Source organism: Triticum dicoccoides, chromosome 2B (assembly GCF_002162155.2).
Source record: "Triticum dicoccoides isolate Atlit2015 ecotype Zavitan chromosome 2B, WEW_v2.0, whole genome shotgun sequence".
NCBI lineage: Eukaryota > Viridiplantae > Streptophyta > Magnoliopsida > Poales > Poaceae > Triticum > Triticum dicoccoides.
The window spans coordinates 309,259,602-309,277,144 of NC_041383.1; the positions used below are offsets into that span (position 1 = coordinate 309,259,602).

At 44.6% G+C, this 17,543-nt stretch overlaps 1 protein-coding gene and 1 non-coding gene across 2 annotated transcripts; one reads left to right on the plus strand and one right to left on the minus strand.

Moving 5' to 3' along the window:
- The first annotated feature begins 14 nt into the window (after positions 1–14).
- Positions 15–4,247, plus strand: LOC119363586. The gene is made up of 2 exons (XM_037628960.1): positions 15–2,079; positions 3,277–4,247. The coding sequence occupies exon 1, from the start codon at positions 528–530 to the stop codon at positions 1,959–1,961; it is 1,434 nt and encodes a 477-aa protein (XP_037484857.1). The 5' UTR covers positions 15–527; the 3' UTR covers positions 1,962–2,079; positions 3,277–4,247.
- LOC119266213 lies at positions 894–997 on the minus strand. The gene has a single exon (XR_005131937.1). It is a non-coding gene; the product is annotated as a small nucleolar RNA R71 (small nucleolar RNA).
- Positions 4,248–17,543: the final 13,296 nt, after the last annotated feature.

Here is a 17,543-nt window from a genome sequence, read left to right on the forward strand (position 1 = left end):
CATGTCTTCTTAATTCCTTTGTTTGATGTTTGCTTGTTTTAGCATTTTCTTTCTCAAGCATAACAAAAATATCAAAAAGACAGAGTAAAGATAATCTTCATCTCCCTTTGCTTCTTTGTTATTTTCTTTGTTGTTGATCCTTGTTAGTGTTAGGTTTATTTTCTGTTTTCATCATTAAATTGGGTCACCTAGATTTAGCCGAACGTAGTCGTCATCGCCTAGTCCCGTTGGAGAACACGACATACGTAGTTTGGGGCATAAAAATCCCGCTATATTACATTAGATTATTTTGGCGTCGTTGCTGGGGACTAGCGTCGAGCGATTGTGTTAGGTTATAGCCTAGATTTACTTTAGTTCCTTGTTCAATTCGTCGTATATTTCATCTTCAGTGTTTTTCCTCTACTTTCCCCCATTGTTGCTTCGGCTTATTAGGATACTAACCTTCTGACTAGTGTTTACTGTTTATGAGTGTGTGTAGGGAATCATAAATCATTGCTGGTTGTTCTATAGTTACACTTGGTTAAGATATGGCATTGCTTTGTGATCTTTGGATGCAAAGTAGTCAATGTTATATCACAGGACCGGTTTCGCCAACTATTGAGGCAGAGAATTTTGAGATGAAGCCTGGTCTTATTGCTTTGGTTAAACAACAACAGTTTGGAGGACTGCCCACTGAGGATCCCTATGAGCACTTATACCGAGTCATGGAGTATTCAGGTACAGTCAAGTACCATGGAGTTCCTCAAGATGGTATCAAGTGCAAGCTGTTCTCATTCTCTCTCCGGGATGATGCTCGTGCTTGGTATCGATCCTTGCCATCAAGATCATTCAGTTGGAACGAGATATCACAAGCTTTCTTGGATAAATATTTCCCACTACACAAGCAGTCCGCAATTCGAGATGAGATCCTCAGCTTCGTTCAGCGTGAAGGCGAGAGCTTGTATGATGCTTGGGAGAGATACAAGGCTTTATTCAGGAGATGTCCTAACCACGGGCTCGAGAGATGGTTAGAGCTGAAGATATTCTATAGAGGATTGACTTGGGACACTCGAGCTTACGTCGATATGGCAGCGGGCGGAGCTATTACAAACAAGACACTTGATGATGCTTTTCTGCTGATTGAGAGCATAGCTTTCCACCAACTTCAGTGGTACAATGATAAGCCCACCTCTGATTCATTGGTTTGCTTGCAACAAATCACTACACCTCAGCCGCCAATTCTTACACAAAATCCTGAACCTCTATCTCAGTGTCACAAGATTGAGCTTGCATGGATTATCTTTGACGATGATGACACCATTCTAGTTGACACACGCGCTACAGATCACATGGATACTAGTGTTGGAGATTCAGTTTTGCATTGTGATGATTCTTCCATGGATGAGCCGGAGCTGCAGTTAGTTGCTTTTGATATTGAGGAGTCACCTTTAGTTCATATTGAGCATGTGCTGGTAGAGCCAGATATGGAGAAGTTCTCCTTTGATGATGTCAGCTGCATTGATTCCTCAACACTTGAGCCTGAGATGGAGAGCTTCATGGTTGATTATGATGAGGTGGATTCAGATGTCAAGGAGCCAAGCTCTACTATTTCACTTGTTGACATGAGTCCAGTGGAAATTTCTACAAGCACACCTCACTTGGTATCTTCAATTGAGGTAGTCCTGAAGGTTCTTCCCAAGTATCTCAGGTATGATATCAGCTTTCTCGACAAGATATGCCATATCATGGATACTGCCTATGCACCATGTGACTTGTTGTTGATACATGTTCCTGACTTGCTCAATAGATATACTTGTATGATAGGGTACTCTATCGATGACTTAGAGGGCATTCTCTCTGTCACTTGTATTGGCTTGGTTGTTGAGTGTTCCTTCAGGTTGATGCTTGTGTACCATTTACTGCGAGTTGACCGAGTTCGAGATGACATTCCCTGGGATCCTGGTGGATTCACGACATGGTGATGAGGAGAAGCAATGGGGCACACACGAAGAAGAGTGAAGCTGGAGCATCCATAAGGAAGGAAAGGAGAAGAGCTGCAGTTGGTGAGGTGATCAAGCGAGTGCTACTTCATTAAGCCCGGTGAGCTGTTTCATGACCCATTCTGAATATCATAAATACATGCTAAATTCAATTGCTAGTTGGGTTGCTTGAGCCAGTTATTACTTGTTGTCAAGCTGAATCTCACCTTTGGCATTGTGCTTGATGTGAATTTGTGAACTTGATTTTTGAATGCCTTGTAAACTAGTGATCTACACCATGCATGCTTTGCTAAAATTCGTGAGAACTACTAGTTTTGAGTGCTCAAATCCCTAGTACACTAGAAAACTTCGTCATTTTGTGCATTTACTACGATACACCTAGATCACCACGTTTAGATGTTGAATTTGTGCCAAGTGTCTTCCCATTGAGAGCAATCACCTAACCACTATGGATTAGCATGCTATGTTCCCTGGATCGGTAGCATGTGAACCAGACATGGAGAAGTGATGATTCCTGTTTTTGTTCTTATGCGTTGTTCATTTAAGATAAGTAATAATGAATAAATAAGTCTGGCTACCTACAGTAGCATGTCATGTTCCCGGGATCGGTGGCATGTGAAATCGGGTTAGCTTGGGCAGTAATTAATAATAATAGAAATGTAATTGTCGAACCAGGTGTATACCATGTTCTCGGGATCGGTGGTATGTTCCTTTGGGGAGACAAACTAAAAAAACTAATAATTGGTCAAGCCAGGTGTATACCATGTTCTCGGGATCGGTGGTATGTTCCTTTGGTGAGATCAATAAAATATTACCATTACTTCCTTCAAATTCAATAAGTGCTTCTACCATAATGTTATGTTCCGGGTAATAAGTTTTTTTTTGGGATCATGCTCTCTTTAGGAACCCTTTGGCACAATCAGCATTTGAACTTGCTAATCTTCGTTTATCATTGCAAAAGTTTAAAATGGTCGAGTTTACTAGTGTCCTATTGATATGTAGCACTCTTAACCATTAATTTTCACTAGCCAAGTCCAAAGCATGCACTGTTTAGAGATCTACTTCACTTGACATTCTCTAGTCAGTTCACTGTTCATGTTCTTGCTTTTGTCATATGCCTTTGCTTGAGGACAAGCAAAGATTTAAGTGTGGGGGAACTTGATAAGCACATTTCATATACATAATTTTGGCACATATATACACCATTTGTTGTTCATCCATTCTTACTATGAACTCTGATATATTTGGATGAAAATCATATAAAAGACCATTTACTCGTCATTTGTTTCTTTTGCAGAAAAGTGCACAAAGGCACTATAAACTTCCAAGATCTGGACTAGGTGGCTAAGAAAATTAGTCAAGTGAAAAGAAGAGAAGGAAGAATGGACTTGTGCGTGATGATAAGAAGTATCCAGAGGGGCTAGCTAAAGAGGAGAGGGATCTACTTGAGTCAAAAGAAGAGAAGAGAAGGGCCAAAGTGCAATATGGGCAAATCTGATCGAGAGGGGTCAAAATCCCTAGGTGGCCTTCGATCCCCGGAGGCCTGGCATCTCATCTCTCTCCCTCGATCCCTTTCTTCTCCACGGCCACCGCCGCGGCCAGGCCGGCGTGGCGTCGCGCCACCGCGCCATCACCAGCACCACCGCGCCACCCAGCCATCCACCACCAGGATCCACCACTCACCACCATCTCCAGCCACCGCCGCATCTTGCGCGCCCGATCAGACAAGGGCAGCGCGGGTGTCTGGTCATCCGCGTGAACGCCCCCGCGCTGCTGCTCTTTCTCTCTTCCTCCCCTGCTGCTGCTCCTCCACCTTTCTTCCTCTCTTAACCTTGCTGCTGCTCTTCTAGTTCTTCTTCCCGCATCCCCGCTGTCCTGCTCCTTCTCTGAACCTGCTGCTGCTATTGTGCTTTGCCACTCCCCACGTCTCTACTGCTGCATCTCTGGTCCTCCTCCTCTTAAAACTGCTGCTGCTCTTCTTTCCCACGTTCCTGCTCTGCACTCTGCTTCTCACCTCCGTTGCTGCTGTCTCTCTTCTGAACCTCTGCTACTGTTCAGCTCTGAACCTCTGCATCTGTGTTGAATGTGCTTTCGGTGTTTTTGAGATGTGTAAAACTGTTCAATATTCAGCTTACAGTTTGTGAAACTTTTGTGATTCAGTGGTGTCTCTATGTTATACATATAGCCTGTGTACTGCTTGCTGCAGAAAATTTCAGTTTGTAAGTTCCTGTGATAGCTCCAGTACATATGATTTTTATGTTGTCTCAAGTACCTGTTATATATATACATATGTGTGTGTCTGCGATGTGATACATTTATGTTCTGTCCTACAACCTTGTTTCTTCCCCCTGTTAATTGTTATATATATATATATATATATATATATATATATATATATATATATATATATATATATATATATACGGTGGCGCTAAACTGCGCGGGAGCGCAGAACTTCTAATCGTACGCTCCGGTCGGTAATTGGACCGCACAGTGCGCCGCTCATCCCACGTCCCCTACGGTTGTAGCAAACGAAGGTAAAAGCCAGTACAAAATATAGTAACGAATTAAATTCCTGTTACCGAACCCACACGTCTGATCTCCGCCCCGTAGCTATAACCGTTTATGACAGTAAAACTACAAGCAAATATAGTAATGCATTGCATGCACCGCACTGTGACCCACTAATTAGCATTGGTAATCAATGTATGGTAATCGAAATAAATCTATTACGGCTGGCCCACTAATTAGCAATGGTAACAATATTCCATATATGGTAATATAACTAAATCAATTACGGTTGTAGTTTCTACAGTTGTAAAATGAAGTGAACTCATGGTAATATAATAAAAGTGTGTGAGTTATAGTAAAAGTAGTAAGCATACGTGGTCCATCTAGTAACAGGTTTACTATATTGGCATTGGTCCTCGTTAATGAATATCCTTTCATTACTATGCTACTTGACTCCCGTTACTATATTCACTAATTCATTACTACATGTCCAAAAATTGGCATGATCGTGCCATAGTTAAAATCAACCACCGCAGCAGGGGCGCGGACTAGTACTGGTCGTAATTTAATTAACTCATTACGATGAACTTTAAAGCGGGCACGTGGACCAGGTTACCTGGGCTCATTAGCGCACGGATGGCTGGTTGCGTTGGTGGCCGGAGCGTACAGTAAGTTATAATGCGCTCTGGCTTATTTTAGCATACCTATATATATATATATATATATATATATATATATATATATATATATATGTTCATGTCTTTTTAATTCCTTTGTTTGATGTTTGCTTGTTTTAGCATTTTCTTTCTCAAGCATAACAAAAATATCAAAAAGACAGAGTAAAGATAATCTTCATCTCCCTTTGCTTCTTTGTTATTTTCTTTGTTGTTGATCCTTGTTAGTGTTAGGTTTATTTTCTGTTTTCATCATTGAATTGGGTCACCTAGATTTAGCCGAACGTAGTCGTCGCCGCCTAGTCCCTGTGGAGAACACGACATCCGTAGTTTGGGCATAAAAACCCCGCTATATTACATTAGATCAGATAGCACAAACCATCAAAGGTGTTGTTAGATCTCCTTGTGATACCAAAACCAGAGCGGCATTCATATGCGACATAGAACTGAAAGGCGTCTCCCTCCGAGTCGAATACCATCCCTACTTTAGGTATCCACTCTGGATCCATATCAACCGGCTTAAAGACATCGCCCTTAGCAAGGTTTTTCTCCTTGTCGCCATCTTCTTGCACATCTCCTTCATTGGATGATTCAGTGCTATAGACTTCCTCTTCCATTGGTCCCAAAAAATATATTCGGCCTGAAAGAAGATGAGCAATATCATAAACCATGTATAGATACAGTTGACAGAAGCATGCTAAGCATTTCTACAGCAGTTTTGGTTCATAAATAATTTTACAACTTTCTTGAATAATTATTAGTATGGTGTACTTCTATTTCTATGTAGTACAGCTTGTTTGGCACCCAGACTTTCATTTCATTTGGTGGAAATGAAATGAAATCTCATTCCTAGGAGTATTTCATTTAGTGGGATTTGGATTCCAAGTTGAATATTCTTGTTTGGCTACCAGAGGATTTGTGAAATGAATGTCATATGATGTTTGGCTGCTATGTGCATATCTCAACATGTACATTCAACACATTTACAATCTAGAAATGATAATCAACCCCCAAAATATTGTGCATTTTCTCAATGATCAAGATAAAACAGATCGAGACAACATCATCTTCACACATTCACACATTCAAATATGTCAAAGATAATAATCTGAAGTGCAGATAATAATAGTGACAAGATCTATGAAGGACAATTAAAGGCTGAAATTTGCGGTCATTGAAAACCATGATCTTCGAATGTTCATAGCTTGTTAAGCACAATATGGAAGATAAAAGACTACAACTTGCCATTACAGATGCATTAGGGCCATAAAAAATAAATCTTTGCATCCAACAAAGAGGGTTGAACTTGCATGCAGATCTTGGTTGAACTTGTGACTTCTTTGTTGCTCTGCAGATATCATGAAAAGCATGTAAGCAAACCTACTATAGTAGTTAGCAAAGAGAAGCTTCTAAAACACCATCTTAATTTATTAATTGCCACAATTGCAACACAGTCATATATTGTCTTGTTTCACTACCACAGCTTAGAAAGCCATAAGTATAAGATCTTGGTTCACACAGCCTACAAGGTTCATGTTTGCTGCTATACTTTACTCACCATGCCATTAACATTACAGAACTACAAAATCTGACCATGACATTGATTATATAGCTGAACATGACATCGAAATTACACAATCTGAACCTAAACACCTTCTGAGCATGCCATTACAAAAGCATTTTCCTCCATTTAAGCGTTGATCCAGACAGCAAAATTTTCTACCTCTAGTTAGAAGAGTACTACTACAGAAGCATGTCAAACGGACAAATCAAAGTATGAGGAGACACCAGTTGGCTTAGCTACCTGTTGAAACATCAAAACTAATAGCATCCATCAACGTATGTGGTACGTGTGTATGTACATGGTTGCCGCCATCCTCCCCATTAAATGCTACTGGTAAAGAGTACTGCCATGTTTTGAGAGTGGAGAGTAATATATTGTTGTTTGGGTATCAAATGTTAAGCTCATCTTGCATTTCTACTTGTATTCATACACCTTTCCTTCTCACACTCCACTTAGCTAGGAGTAACAAACTGTATGACAAAAGAGTACAAGGCGCACTTACTTCCTCTCAAAGAAAACTTAGTTAGTACGCATTATTATTACAAGACATTCACTACAAAAAATAACACAATAACAATTTTGATCATGTTTCAGGCTTCTTGTCAGAAAACGCAGATTATTGCATCAGACTACATATGCGAAATTCAGTTTCAAATAGGAGACTATGAAAAAGTGTCAAAATGCATAGGTTTTAGAAGGCATAAGCTAGTAGAGTAGCATGTGGTAATGACTAGCAATGAACAAGCAGAGCACCATATACAAGCTTAATTAACTTCTGGGATATCTCTGCTACCATCCTAGAGAGGCAAACACAAAAAGGTGCAGCTAGCAGAGAGCCAGAAACAAGCTTGATAGAACAACTACATGCTGAGCGCGGTGAACCAGATTAAACATATATGCCTATATGACGCACATGATTCAAGCTCAACAACAAGGCCATGTTTACAGTAAAGAAATCTTCTTCTGGTAACCGAAGAAGATTAAAGGCACATTCTTCTTACTATCATTGCTGCCACTATTGTTGTTTGGCCACACAGATTATTCCTTTCAGCATCTAACATGATGTGAACAATACAAGATGAATTACAAGGCAAAAATCTTCTTCAGAAGAATATGTTTATAATCAACACATTAAGGCCATGTTTACAATTACTTGCTGTTGGAGCTGTCTTTGCTACTCCCTCCCTCCCTCCCTCTCTCTCGCTCTCTCTCTCTCTCTCTCTCTCTCTCTCTCTCTCTCAATCCCATGGTACAAAGAAAGGTGAGGAGCTTTTGCCCCTGCTACACAAGTGCAGATATACTAGCTCGATGAAATGAACCTTGTTTAGTTTAGTGATTTGATCTCCAATAATGTTTTCATACGAATAAAGTGTAGATAAATGTCATCAAAGATACCCATGGATCGATCCTACAAATCATATGGCATTTGAACCACACACATATATGAACATTAAACTTCAGCGCGAGATCTTCTAATGTTGCTGCACCATCAGCTGGCACGCGAGCAGAACAATAGCTACGACCTGCACGGTGATCACGTAATCCTTCACACAATTTACTTCCCTCAACACTTTCTTCTTATGTTTTTAGTTCAATGGTCCCAAATTCAATGCCAAAATTTAGGAGGCATTAAACATGATAAGTACATACAAATATGAAGAGGGGGGAAATAATAATGCTAGACCTATATCTAACTCTCGTGGATAAAACAACAATTTTCAGTACGAGGCACTATTTTGCAAGAAGAAGCTCAGGTTCTTACACTAGCACAGGACTATAAAAACTAGACTGAATGAGAAGCAACAGAAGCCCTTTAACTATTGCACAATAATTTGTGAACCCGACAAATGAGAAGCAACAGAAGCCCATTACAGAAGCAACAGAACCCGACAAATGAGAAGCAACAGAAAACCTGAGCTTCTTCTGGCATTGTCTGGCTCCCATCATTGGCATCAATGCCAACGACCTGTAATGGCCTGTTTGGATGTAGACACTCGGAGCGAGTATTCGGAATTGGCATTGTCGGTCCCGAATGCCACCATTTGGATGGTCTAAACATTCGTCTCTGGAATTCGGTCCCAATATCGAGAGGCCAACCCGAGCACTGGCTAACCCCCTCGCAAATTCAGAGCCCCGACCCTCCGTATTGGGTTGCATTGGCTGGCTTATCTTTTCGTCGTTCTCGCACACTGAAAAAAAAACGAAGCGCTAGGAGATCGAGGTCAATCCGCCTTGTTGCCGCCTCTTCGACCGACGGCTTGGCCGTCCAGGCCACCGGTGCTGCCTCCCCGGCCGGCGGAAACACTCCTCCGTCCATCCGCGACCTCTCCGCTGGCAACCGCCATAGATGGAGTTTGCCGCTGACCACCGCCCCTGGTTCCTCACCACATCGTCCACGGGATCCCTGTCTCCGTTGAATGTCGCCGTTGTTTACCGTCTCTTCTCGATGAACGGCACAACCTTCTTGGCAGAACCGACCATGTGTGGCAATGGCGAGCGCGGGAGCCAGTGGCCCGGAGCCGAGCGCTGCAGGCCTCAGCGTACACAAGCTTCTGCGGCATCTCAAGCTGCACCCGCTCTGCACGTACCACGCATCTTCTCGAGCCACTGCCTAATCCTCCCACTTCAGCCAAGACATGCGGCTGTCCGCCGTGGACTAAGGCCGCCACGCCCATGAGCTGCTCGACTAAATGCCAACCCATTCAGTTGCGGCATATCATGACACTCAACAGTTGTCAAATTTTAAAACTGATGCCAACCCATTCAGCTTGACGTATGGCATGTAGGTACGGTGCAAGGAGGTTGTAGTAACTAACTAGAACTAGTATAACGCCCGTGCGTTTCCACGGACTCTTCAAAATTTATAATCAGTATCTTTCATTTATCATCCCCTCATATTGGGTGATTACGGGGTGCTCTAATTAGAAACACAACAATCAAATATTAGGAAATTTCACCGAACGAACAACAACGAATAATACGATATCTATCAAACGAATAAAATGAGGTCATATTTTTGGTCCGTCATGCACTTCTGTTGAAAAGTGCCTATCCCTTTTAGAATCAACCCACTGTTTGCTCGCACGCAAAAAAAATACATCTTTAAAGTGGGGAACCGATCGGTGCCAAAAAGAACTCAAACTCCTATCCAATCTCGACTTCGTGTTCTTCCACTTCCATTGATAAAGATGGGACGTTAAGGGTTTCATCATGATGACCTCGAGCAGCCGCCGACATCCCTCCCCACATCTACCCCTCCCCCCTGCTGCCGCTTGCACTGACCTTGCTCCTCGAGGGAGCTAGGGACACAATGTTCTCTAGGATGGGCATGACCAGATCCACGAGGAGGCCACATTCTTCCATGGAAACCCAACCAAGCACACCACCCTCCGCAACCATCCAATCCCAGCCTAACAAAGTCAAGACCCGCCATCGATCCACAAATCAGGCTCGCCGCATCCAGGTTCACTGCAAGTCTGCGACGAGTCTGTAGTTGACATCTTGACTTTGGCTATCCCCACGGAAGAATCATCGGATCCTGCTTACTTTTACCATCACTTCGTCTCTTCCCAAGGCAGCGACACCACCCAGCCAATCACCACCACCGCTTGCGGCTTGCCTACATAAAATCATGAGAAATCCCCACGGCGGTGCTGTAAGATCACCTTGGCGACCTCGACAGTGACCGACTGGTCTAAGATCTAAGCTAGCCGCTCTTTGTAGAAATCAATAGAAGTAGGCATGTGACTCAGATTTGTTCTTTGGTGTGCATGCGTTTCTTGCTGCCCACCAGCTCTTGTCTACAACTCGCCTATCTCTGTACCAGCTCTTGGTCTACAACTCGCCTATCTCCATGCTCGAGACGACCAAGCTCGATGCGCAAGCCGCATACGTCTGCTAGAGCTATATCCAGGCCCTATGATTTTTGGATCACTGGCACTATGGGTGCCAGGACCGGAGTCGCCCTCATCCACCAAGTGGATCAAGGAGGCCCACCACCTAGACTCTACATCGCAACATTTTGTGTTTTCCTATAAAAAGTAAAGAACCTTCTCTAATAAACGTAAATATAACCTTTTGGTTTTATAGTCTCAACTTTTCTACACTCCAATACCAGAAGGATTTCTTGGTTTTATTTAATGACCTTCTTGAATGTCATTCACTTAGAAAGGTAGTAATACAATCTGTGATATTAAGACAAATTATTAGTCATATTAAAGTGCAAAAGGCCCTATAGGAGTCAAAGCATGATTTTTATGTTTATACTGTAATTTGCAAGATCTGAGATTTATGCAAGTGTACAATTAGAGAAGAGTCAATTAAATAGATTTTCACAGTCAGAATAGTACGATTAGCAGTAGCACTTCAATTTTTTCATGTTTGATCAGCTTGCTAGGTGGTTATCACTAAGCATGTTGGAACGATGAGCATAACCTAACTTAGTTCAGTACGTGTTGCTGCAAATTAGTTCAGTACGTACGAAGCTGTTGCTAATTTCAATGCCTGGCTGTTGCAAGTTTCTAATGAAGAAGTACTTCAGGTCAAAGGTCAGGGAATATACACTTTTGTTATCATGGTTGTTTCCTTATAGTGAACAACTTTGATCACCACTTCAGCAGCTACTATCTATAAGAAGACATTAGCTAAGTAGATACAGGCAAAGAAAGCATGTAGGCAAAACCAGAATTAAAAACATCCTTCTCAATGGAGCTCGTGCAGTTCGGAAGACCCTAATCATCGATGAGGGACCCCTCTGATGGTAGCATGGCGTGACAATTGCCGTCAATGACGACACCCAAAGTACCTTGCACAATCCATCGATCCAGTTCAGAACAATCAAGCACATACCTTGCAAAGTGATGTGGATCTGAAGCAGAGGTGGGAAGGTAAAGGCTCAGGTGAGGTGGAATGAGACGTTGATATAGACGTGCACGCATGAGAATAAGGCGGTGCCCAGGATGGATCTCCATCGGAGGAGGCCGGATCCGCGGGGAGGAGGTCGCTGTAGTACCTGCCATCTGTGTGATGGATCACGGGGCTGGCAGGCAGGGGCAGGGGATAGGAGGGAGCGGGTGGGCTAGAGCGCAGATGGCGGGTGCCCCCGACGACGGCTGGGAAGGATGGTGGAGGAGGTGGATGAGGATGGCGGCGGTGGCGTCTGCGGTTGCGCCTCGTCCGCAGCCGTGCTGGTGGTGGTCGATGCGAGAGCCGGATGGCGTCGGCCAGAATCAGGCAGGGGCGACAAAGATTTAGAGGAGAGAGAGAATGGAGGCGATGAGCGATGGGAGGAAGGGCCACCGGCGATTGGGGTGGCCTCAGATCCGCCCTCCGTGGCCGCCTATTTCATGGGACGAACACCCGTGCTCACCGTCGGGCTCGCCTTCGGCCGCTGCCTCGCCGACATTCATGACATAGAGCCCCTTCCTCCGATCCCATTTGCCAGGGAGACAGCGCCATCCTTCATCGCAGAGAACGAGTCCACACTGAGATCCCAACCAGATCGTGATTGCGCCTCCCCAAACCGCAGCGGCACATCCCACTCCATCAACGACCAACCTATATGAGGTGGAGGGTCAGTGTAGGACGCGAGCGCCGTCACCATGGACGTGGGGGACGCCGTAGGTGGGAAGGAGGCGGCGACGGCGTCTGTGTCAGGAAGATCGCACGATGGCGGCGGCGTTTACTCGAGGGGATCGAGAGGAGCTGCGTTTGGTGTCGGGTGGGTTCTTTGGTGCGTGCGTGGGGCTGGAGATTGTGATAGGTGATCAGGTGAGGGCGTGCCACACCTGGATCGATAGCCTTACCATACCTGGTGGTAATTTAAATTTATTACCATATTCGATATTTCCCGAGTTATGGCCTTACCATACCTGGATTGATAGCCTTTGGGGTAATTTAAATTTATTACCATATAATTACCATATTCAAAATTTCCCGAGTTATGACCTTACGGTACCTGGATTGATTTATTACTATACGTGGATTAATTATGATTTATTACTATATGATTTATTACTATACGTGGATAGCCTTACCATACCTGGTGGTAATTTAAATTTATTACCATATTCGATATTTCCCGAGTTATGGCCTTACGATACCTGGATTGATAGCCTTTGGGGTAATTTAAATTTATTACCATATAATTACCATATTCAAAATTTCCTGAGTTATGACCTTACCATACCTGGATTGATTTATTACTATACATGGATTAATTATGATTGATTACCATAAATACGTTGGGTATTGCCGGTCAGACGAGAAAAGAGAAAAACCGGTGGGAGGGGCTGATGGGAGGTGGGACGAAGAAAAACCGGTTGAAAATAAACCGGTTGAAAATAAACCGGTTGAAAGTGGGGAGGACTATTCAACCAATTCGTCCATTAGGAGTAGAGATTATGTAGTCTGCAAATGTTAATTGGACCCAAATTGTAGTCTTGCTTATGTTTGAGGGCTTAGTAGTGATTGACTTTTTTATTATAACTTTCATGTGTGTACACACCTTGGTCAATTTTTAAAACTGATGCATCTTTCCATGTGTTTATGTGTGAGTAACTGTGAATGTTAAGATAGTGAGAAATTCGAAGCTCTATCCATCCAAACACAAATTGGAATTGGTGCTCTCTTTGAATTCCAAGCATCAAATATATGAACATCCAAACACTAAAATTGGAATTGAAGATCAGTATCAATGTCCCGAGATATTGGCATTGGAGCCAATACAATGCGAAGCCCTTGAATGTCTACATCACAGAGCGTAAGAGACATCGTTTCAGCATTGACCAGGTCAACACATCAGTTAATTTTTCAATTTTCCGCATCAAATGTTTGGCAACGAAGCGTCGGCCGAACTTTGCGCCGGTCACGTCCACGCGCGCTCTGCCCCACCCATCCACCAAGCGACACGTAGGATGTGGGCCATCCATCGCTGCTTCTTCAACCTCCCGCGGATCTCGCCCCATCCTCGTCTCCTGCCTCCATCGTTGCAGCACGCAACACCGACGACCGCATCTCCTGCCTCCATCACTCCAGCTCGTGAGTAGCTCGCCGCTGGCCATGGAAGATCGAAATCCCCGCCGACCATGGATGTAGATCTCACCCCGCTACACTTGCAGCCCCGCTCGCCATTAGATGCAGCAAAGCCGTTGACCAATCCCATTCCCGTCGGTTTGTAACTCCCCATGTGCCTCGTGCTTCCACCTCGCCGCCGACGAGCGGGACGGCGATGGACGACACCAGAGGCTTCTGCAGAACTGTCGCACCCCCTCATGCTGCAACCGTTTACAAAAAAGCTTCATCCCCCTAGATGAAAAGCTTCAACTGGATGTAGAGAAAGCTACAAGGTCAGCACCAACGTGGGGGAAGCTACAACTGTTGACATAAAATGCTACAACCTTTGATGAAAAAAGCTACAACCAAAACGACACAAAAAGCCTTGACCAAGCGCTGCTAAAAAAATAGCTACAACCATTGGTAGAAAAGCTACAACCATTGGTATAAAAGCTTCAACCGTAGTTGGAAAAAGCTCCAACCATTGAGATAGAAAGTTACAACTAGACACTATGCAAATCAAAAAAGTTGCAACCGCTAACAGAAATGCTTCAATCATATGTGTGAAAAGCTTCAACCGGCGACCGACGAGGGGGAAAGCCACGAGCGGTGCCGTGTTGGGGCATGTTGGATATGCTACATTTGTTTTTTGCTGGAACCGCCATTTTCTTTTGCTACGATCGTGTGACATTTTTGCTGCTACTGGCACCATGAGAACATATGCAATTTTAGTGAGCTCGTCACTGGGGTAATATGTCCGGCGAACCATTGCCACCGGAGAGCGCCATCATGCATTGGAGCCGCAAGCGTTCCCACCGGAGCTGGAACCACAAGGCACAACTGTTGCATCCATAGAGGCAAGAAACGCAGCAGGCGACGCCGGACTAGGGCGGTGACCGGCGGCAAGTGCGGCGTCCAGCAGCGCGGGGCGGTGGAGGAAGGAGTTCCAGGCAAGGGAGTGGTAGTCGGCGTCCGGGATGACATCCAGGCAACATGGGGGCGGTGCCCGCCCAGCGCACGAAGAGGACGAATGAGATGGGAAAGTCAACAGCCAGATCGGATGGTTGAAGCGCAGTGGATCGGGCGGCTAGGGCTAGACTGGCTCAACAGTTGGACCGGCGCACCGGCGCAGATCACTGCCCTAAAGTTTACTTTTGAGTCTCTAATAATAAAGTTTACTTTTGAGTCTCTGATAATTGCTCTACTAAACCTGTATATAAATCATGGTCAAAAAGGCATCAACGTTAAGTTTAACAAAATCCATCGGTGGCTCATACCAATCCCCATTTTTCTTAGAACCTTTTGGGAAAGAGGCAACAATAAAATTGACCGTCAAAGCCCGGATAGCCATAATTATGTTGGATGCATCCTGGACAATCTCCCCATTCATAAGCTTTCTCGTTCCCACCACAAATACCAAGAATTAATGGCAATCAATTCACAAATATTGTGAATACCCAGGATAGTAGTTTTTTAAGCCGACAACTCTTATTATTATTTTTTCAAGAGTGTGTAAACCACGTAATATATTTTTATAGAAGAGAGCAATAATTTACAAGAATCCTTGCAAAGATGCGAACATCATTGTAAGTACACCGGTATCAAACCAAAAGAAATCTAGTCTACTCTCACAAAACGATGAAGGCCGCCAACTCTTCCACACGCTAAGTGCCAATCCTTCAAGTTCATCTAGAATTTTTGTTGACTACATCAAGGACTCTTAGTTGCTGCTCCCTCCGGTTGAAGACTCTAGTATTCCTCTGCTTCCAGAAGGACTAAGCTACGCATGCCACCAAGGAGTCGAACCCTCTTTCGTCATCTTTCCGAAACAAACGAAGCCTTATCCATCACTCCGCCGACGTGTCATTCTCGGACGGCCTAGCGATGGGAAGGTTCAACACATCAAGGTAGACATGCCACACACACCTTACCAAAATATGGTCGACATTGTCTTCTTCTTGCAAACAGGTGAAACAAGGGGAAGGCTAATCTTGTAGTCCAAACCTTGCGCATCGATCGGATGTCCACAAACGGTATTGGGACGACAACCAGATGAAAATCTTCACCTTGAGGGGGGGAAAATTCATTCACATGTAGATTGTAGTTGGCGAGCGATGAAGGCCAACACACAGTCTACTATACCTAGACTTGGTGGAGTATAAATTGAACTCCCCACACGGCCAGGTGAAGACATCCGGCGAGTCCAAATCGCCGATTGCATGTCGAAGATGCATGAGTTGCACCTGGGCCTGGAAGGAGATCATGCCATCCTGAACCCATTGCTCATTGATAGTGGCAGTTGAACCGTTTTAAGATTTATAATTCTTTTGTCAACCAAGGCATGCACCAATTGAAAGGATCGATATAGTTGACTAGAGGGGGGTGAATAGGCAACTAACAATTTTTAGATTTTCTTTACCAAATTAAACTTTGCATCAAAGTAGGTTGTCTAGATATGCAACTAGGTGAGCAACCTATATGATGCAACACCAACAAGCACACAAGCAAGCAATGGATACAACACAATATAAGCTTGCATAAGTAAAGGTGAGAGATAACCAAGAGCGGAGTCGGTGGAGACGAGGATGTGCTATCGAAGTTCCTTCCCTTTGAGGGGAAGTGCGTCTCCGTTGGAGCGGTGTGGAGGCACAATGCTCCCTAAGAAGCCACTATGGCCACTGTATTCTCCTCATGCCTCACACAATGCGAGATGTCGTGATTCCACTATTGGTGCCCTTGGAGGCGGCGACCGAACCTTTACAAACAAGGTTGGGGCAATCTCCACAACTTAATTGGAGGCTTCCAACGACACCACGAAGCTTCACCACAGTGGACTATGCCTCCGCGGTGACCTCAACCGTCTAGGGTGCTCAAACACCCAAGAGTAACAAGATCCGCAAGGGATTAGTGGGGAAATCAAATTTCTCTTGGTGGATGTGTAGATCGAGGCCTTCTCAACCAATCCCTAGAGAATCAACAAGTTTGATTGGCTAGGGAGAGAGATCGTGTGAAAATGCAGCTTGGAGCAACAATGGAGCTTGGGGATGGAAGAGGTGGTCAACTCGGAGAAGAAGACCCCCATTATATAGTGAGAGGACAAATCCAATAGTTACCCACTTATTCAGCCTCGACATGCGGTACTACCACACCAAACTTGTGGTACTACCGCTAGGCGGTGCGGTACTACCGCACCCACGACAGAGACCAGATGATGCCCTGTTGCATTGACACAGCGAGCAGTAGAACCGCCGGAGCGGTACTACCGCGCGCCCTTGCGGTACTACCGCAAGGCAGGGTTCGACGAGGCTAGGAAGGCATGGACGAATAAAATTACATCCGTGGCTACTTTCGCTGAGTTTCAATCTGTGCAAAAATTCGACACGGTACTACCGCATCCAGGGAGCGGTACTACCGCATAGGGCGCGGATGTAAAAAATTACATCCTCCCCTACTTCCGCGCGAGTAGCTGTGCTGGGCTAGAAGCCACGGTACTACCGTGCCCGAGGAGCGGTACTACCGATCACGGACGCGGTTGGCTAGAAGCCACGGTACTACCATGCCCGAGGAGCGTTACTACCGCGTCCATGACCGGTACTACCGTGGGCCTCTGCGATACTACTGCTCCCTTGAGCACTACTACCGCATGCCACAGCACACTACCACTTGGAGTCCTTCATTTTGCAAAGACACGGATAAATGGTCGGTGCTCCAAAGAAGCAAAGGAAAGGTGGTGCAAAGGGACAGACGTGTACGTGTTGATTC

Excerpts from the sequence above, each read along its gene's own strand:
- LOC119363586 (XM_037628960.1), top strand. The coding sequence starts at position 528 with ATGGCATTGCTTTGTGATCTTTGGATGCAAAGTAGTCAATGTTATATC.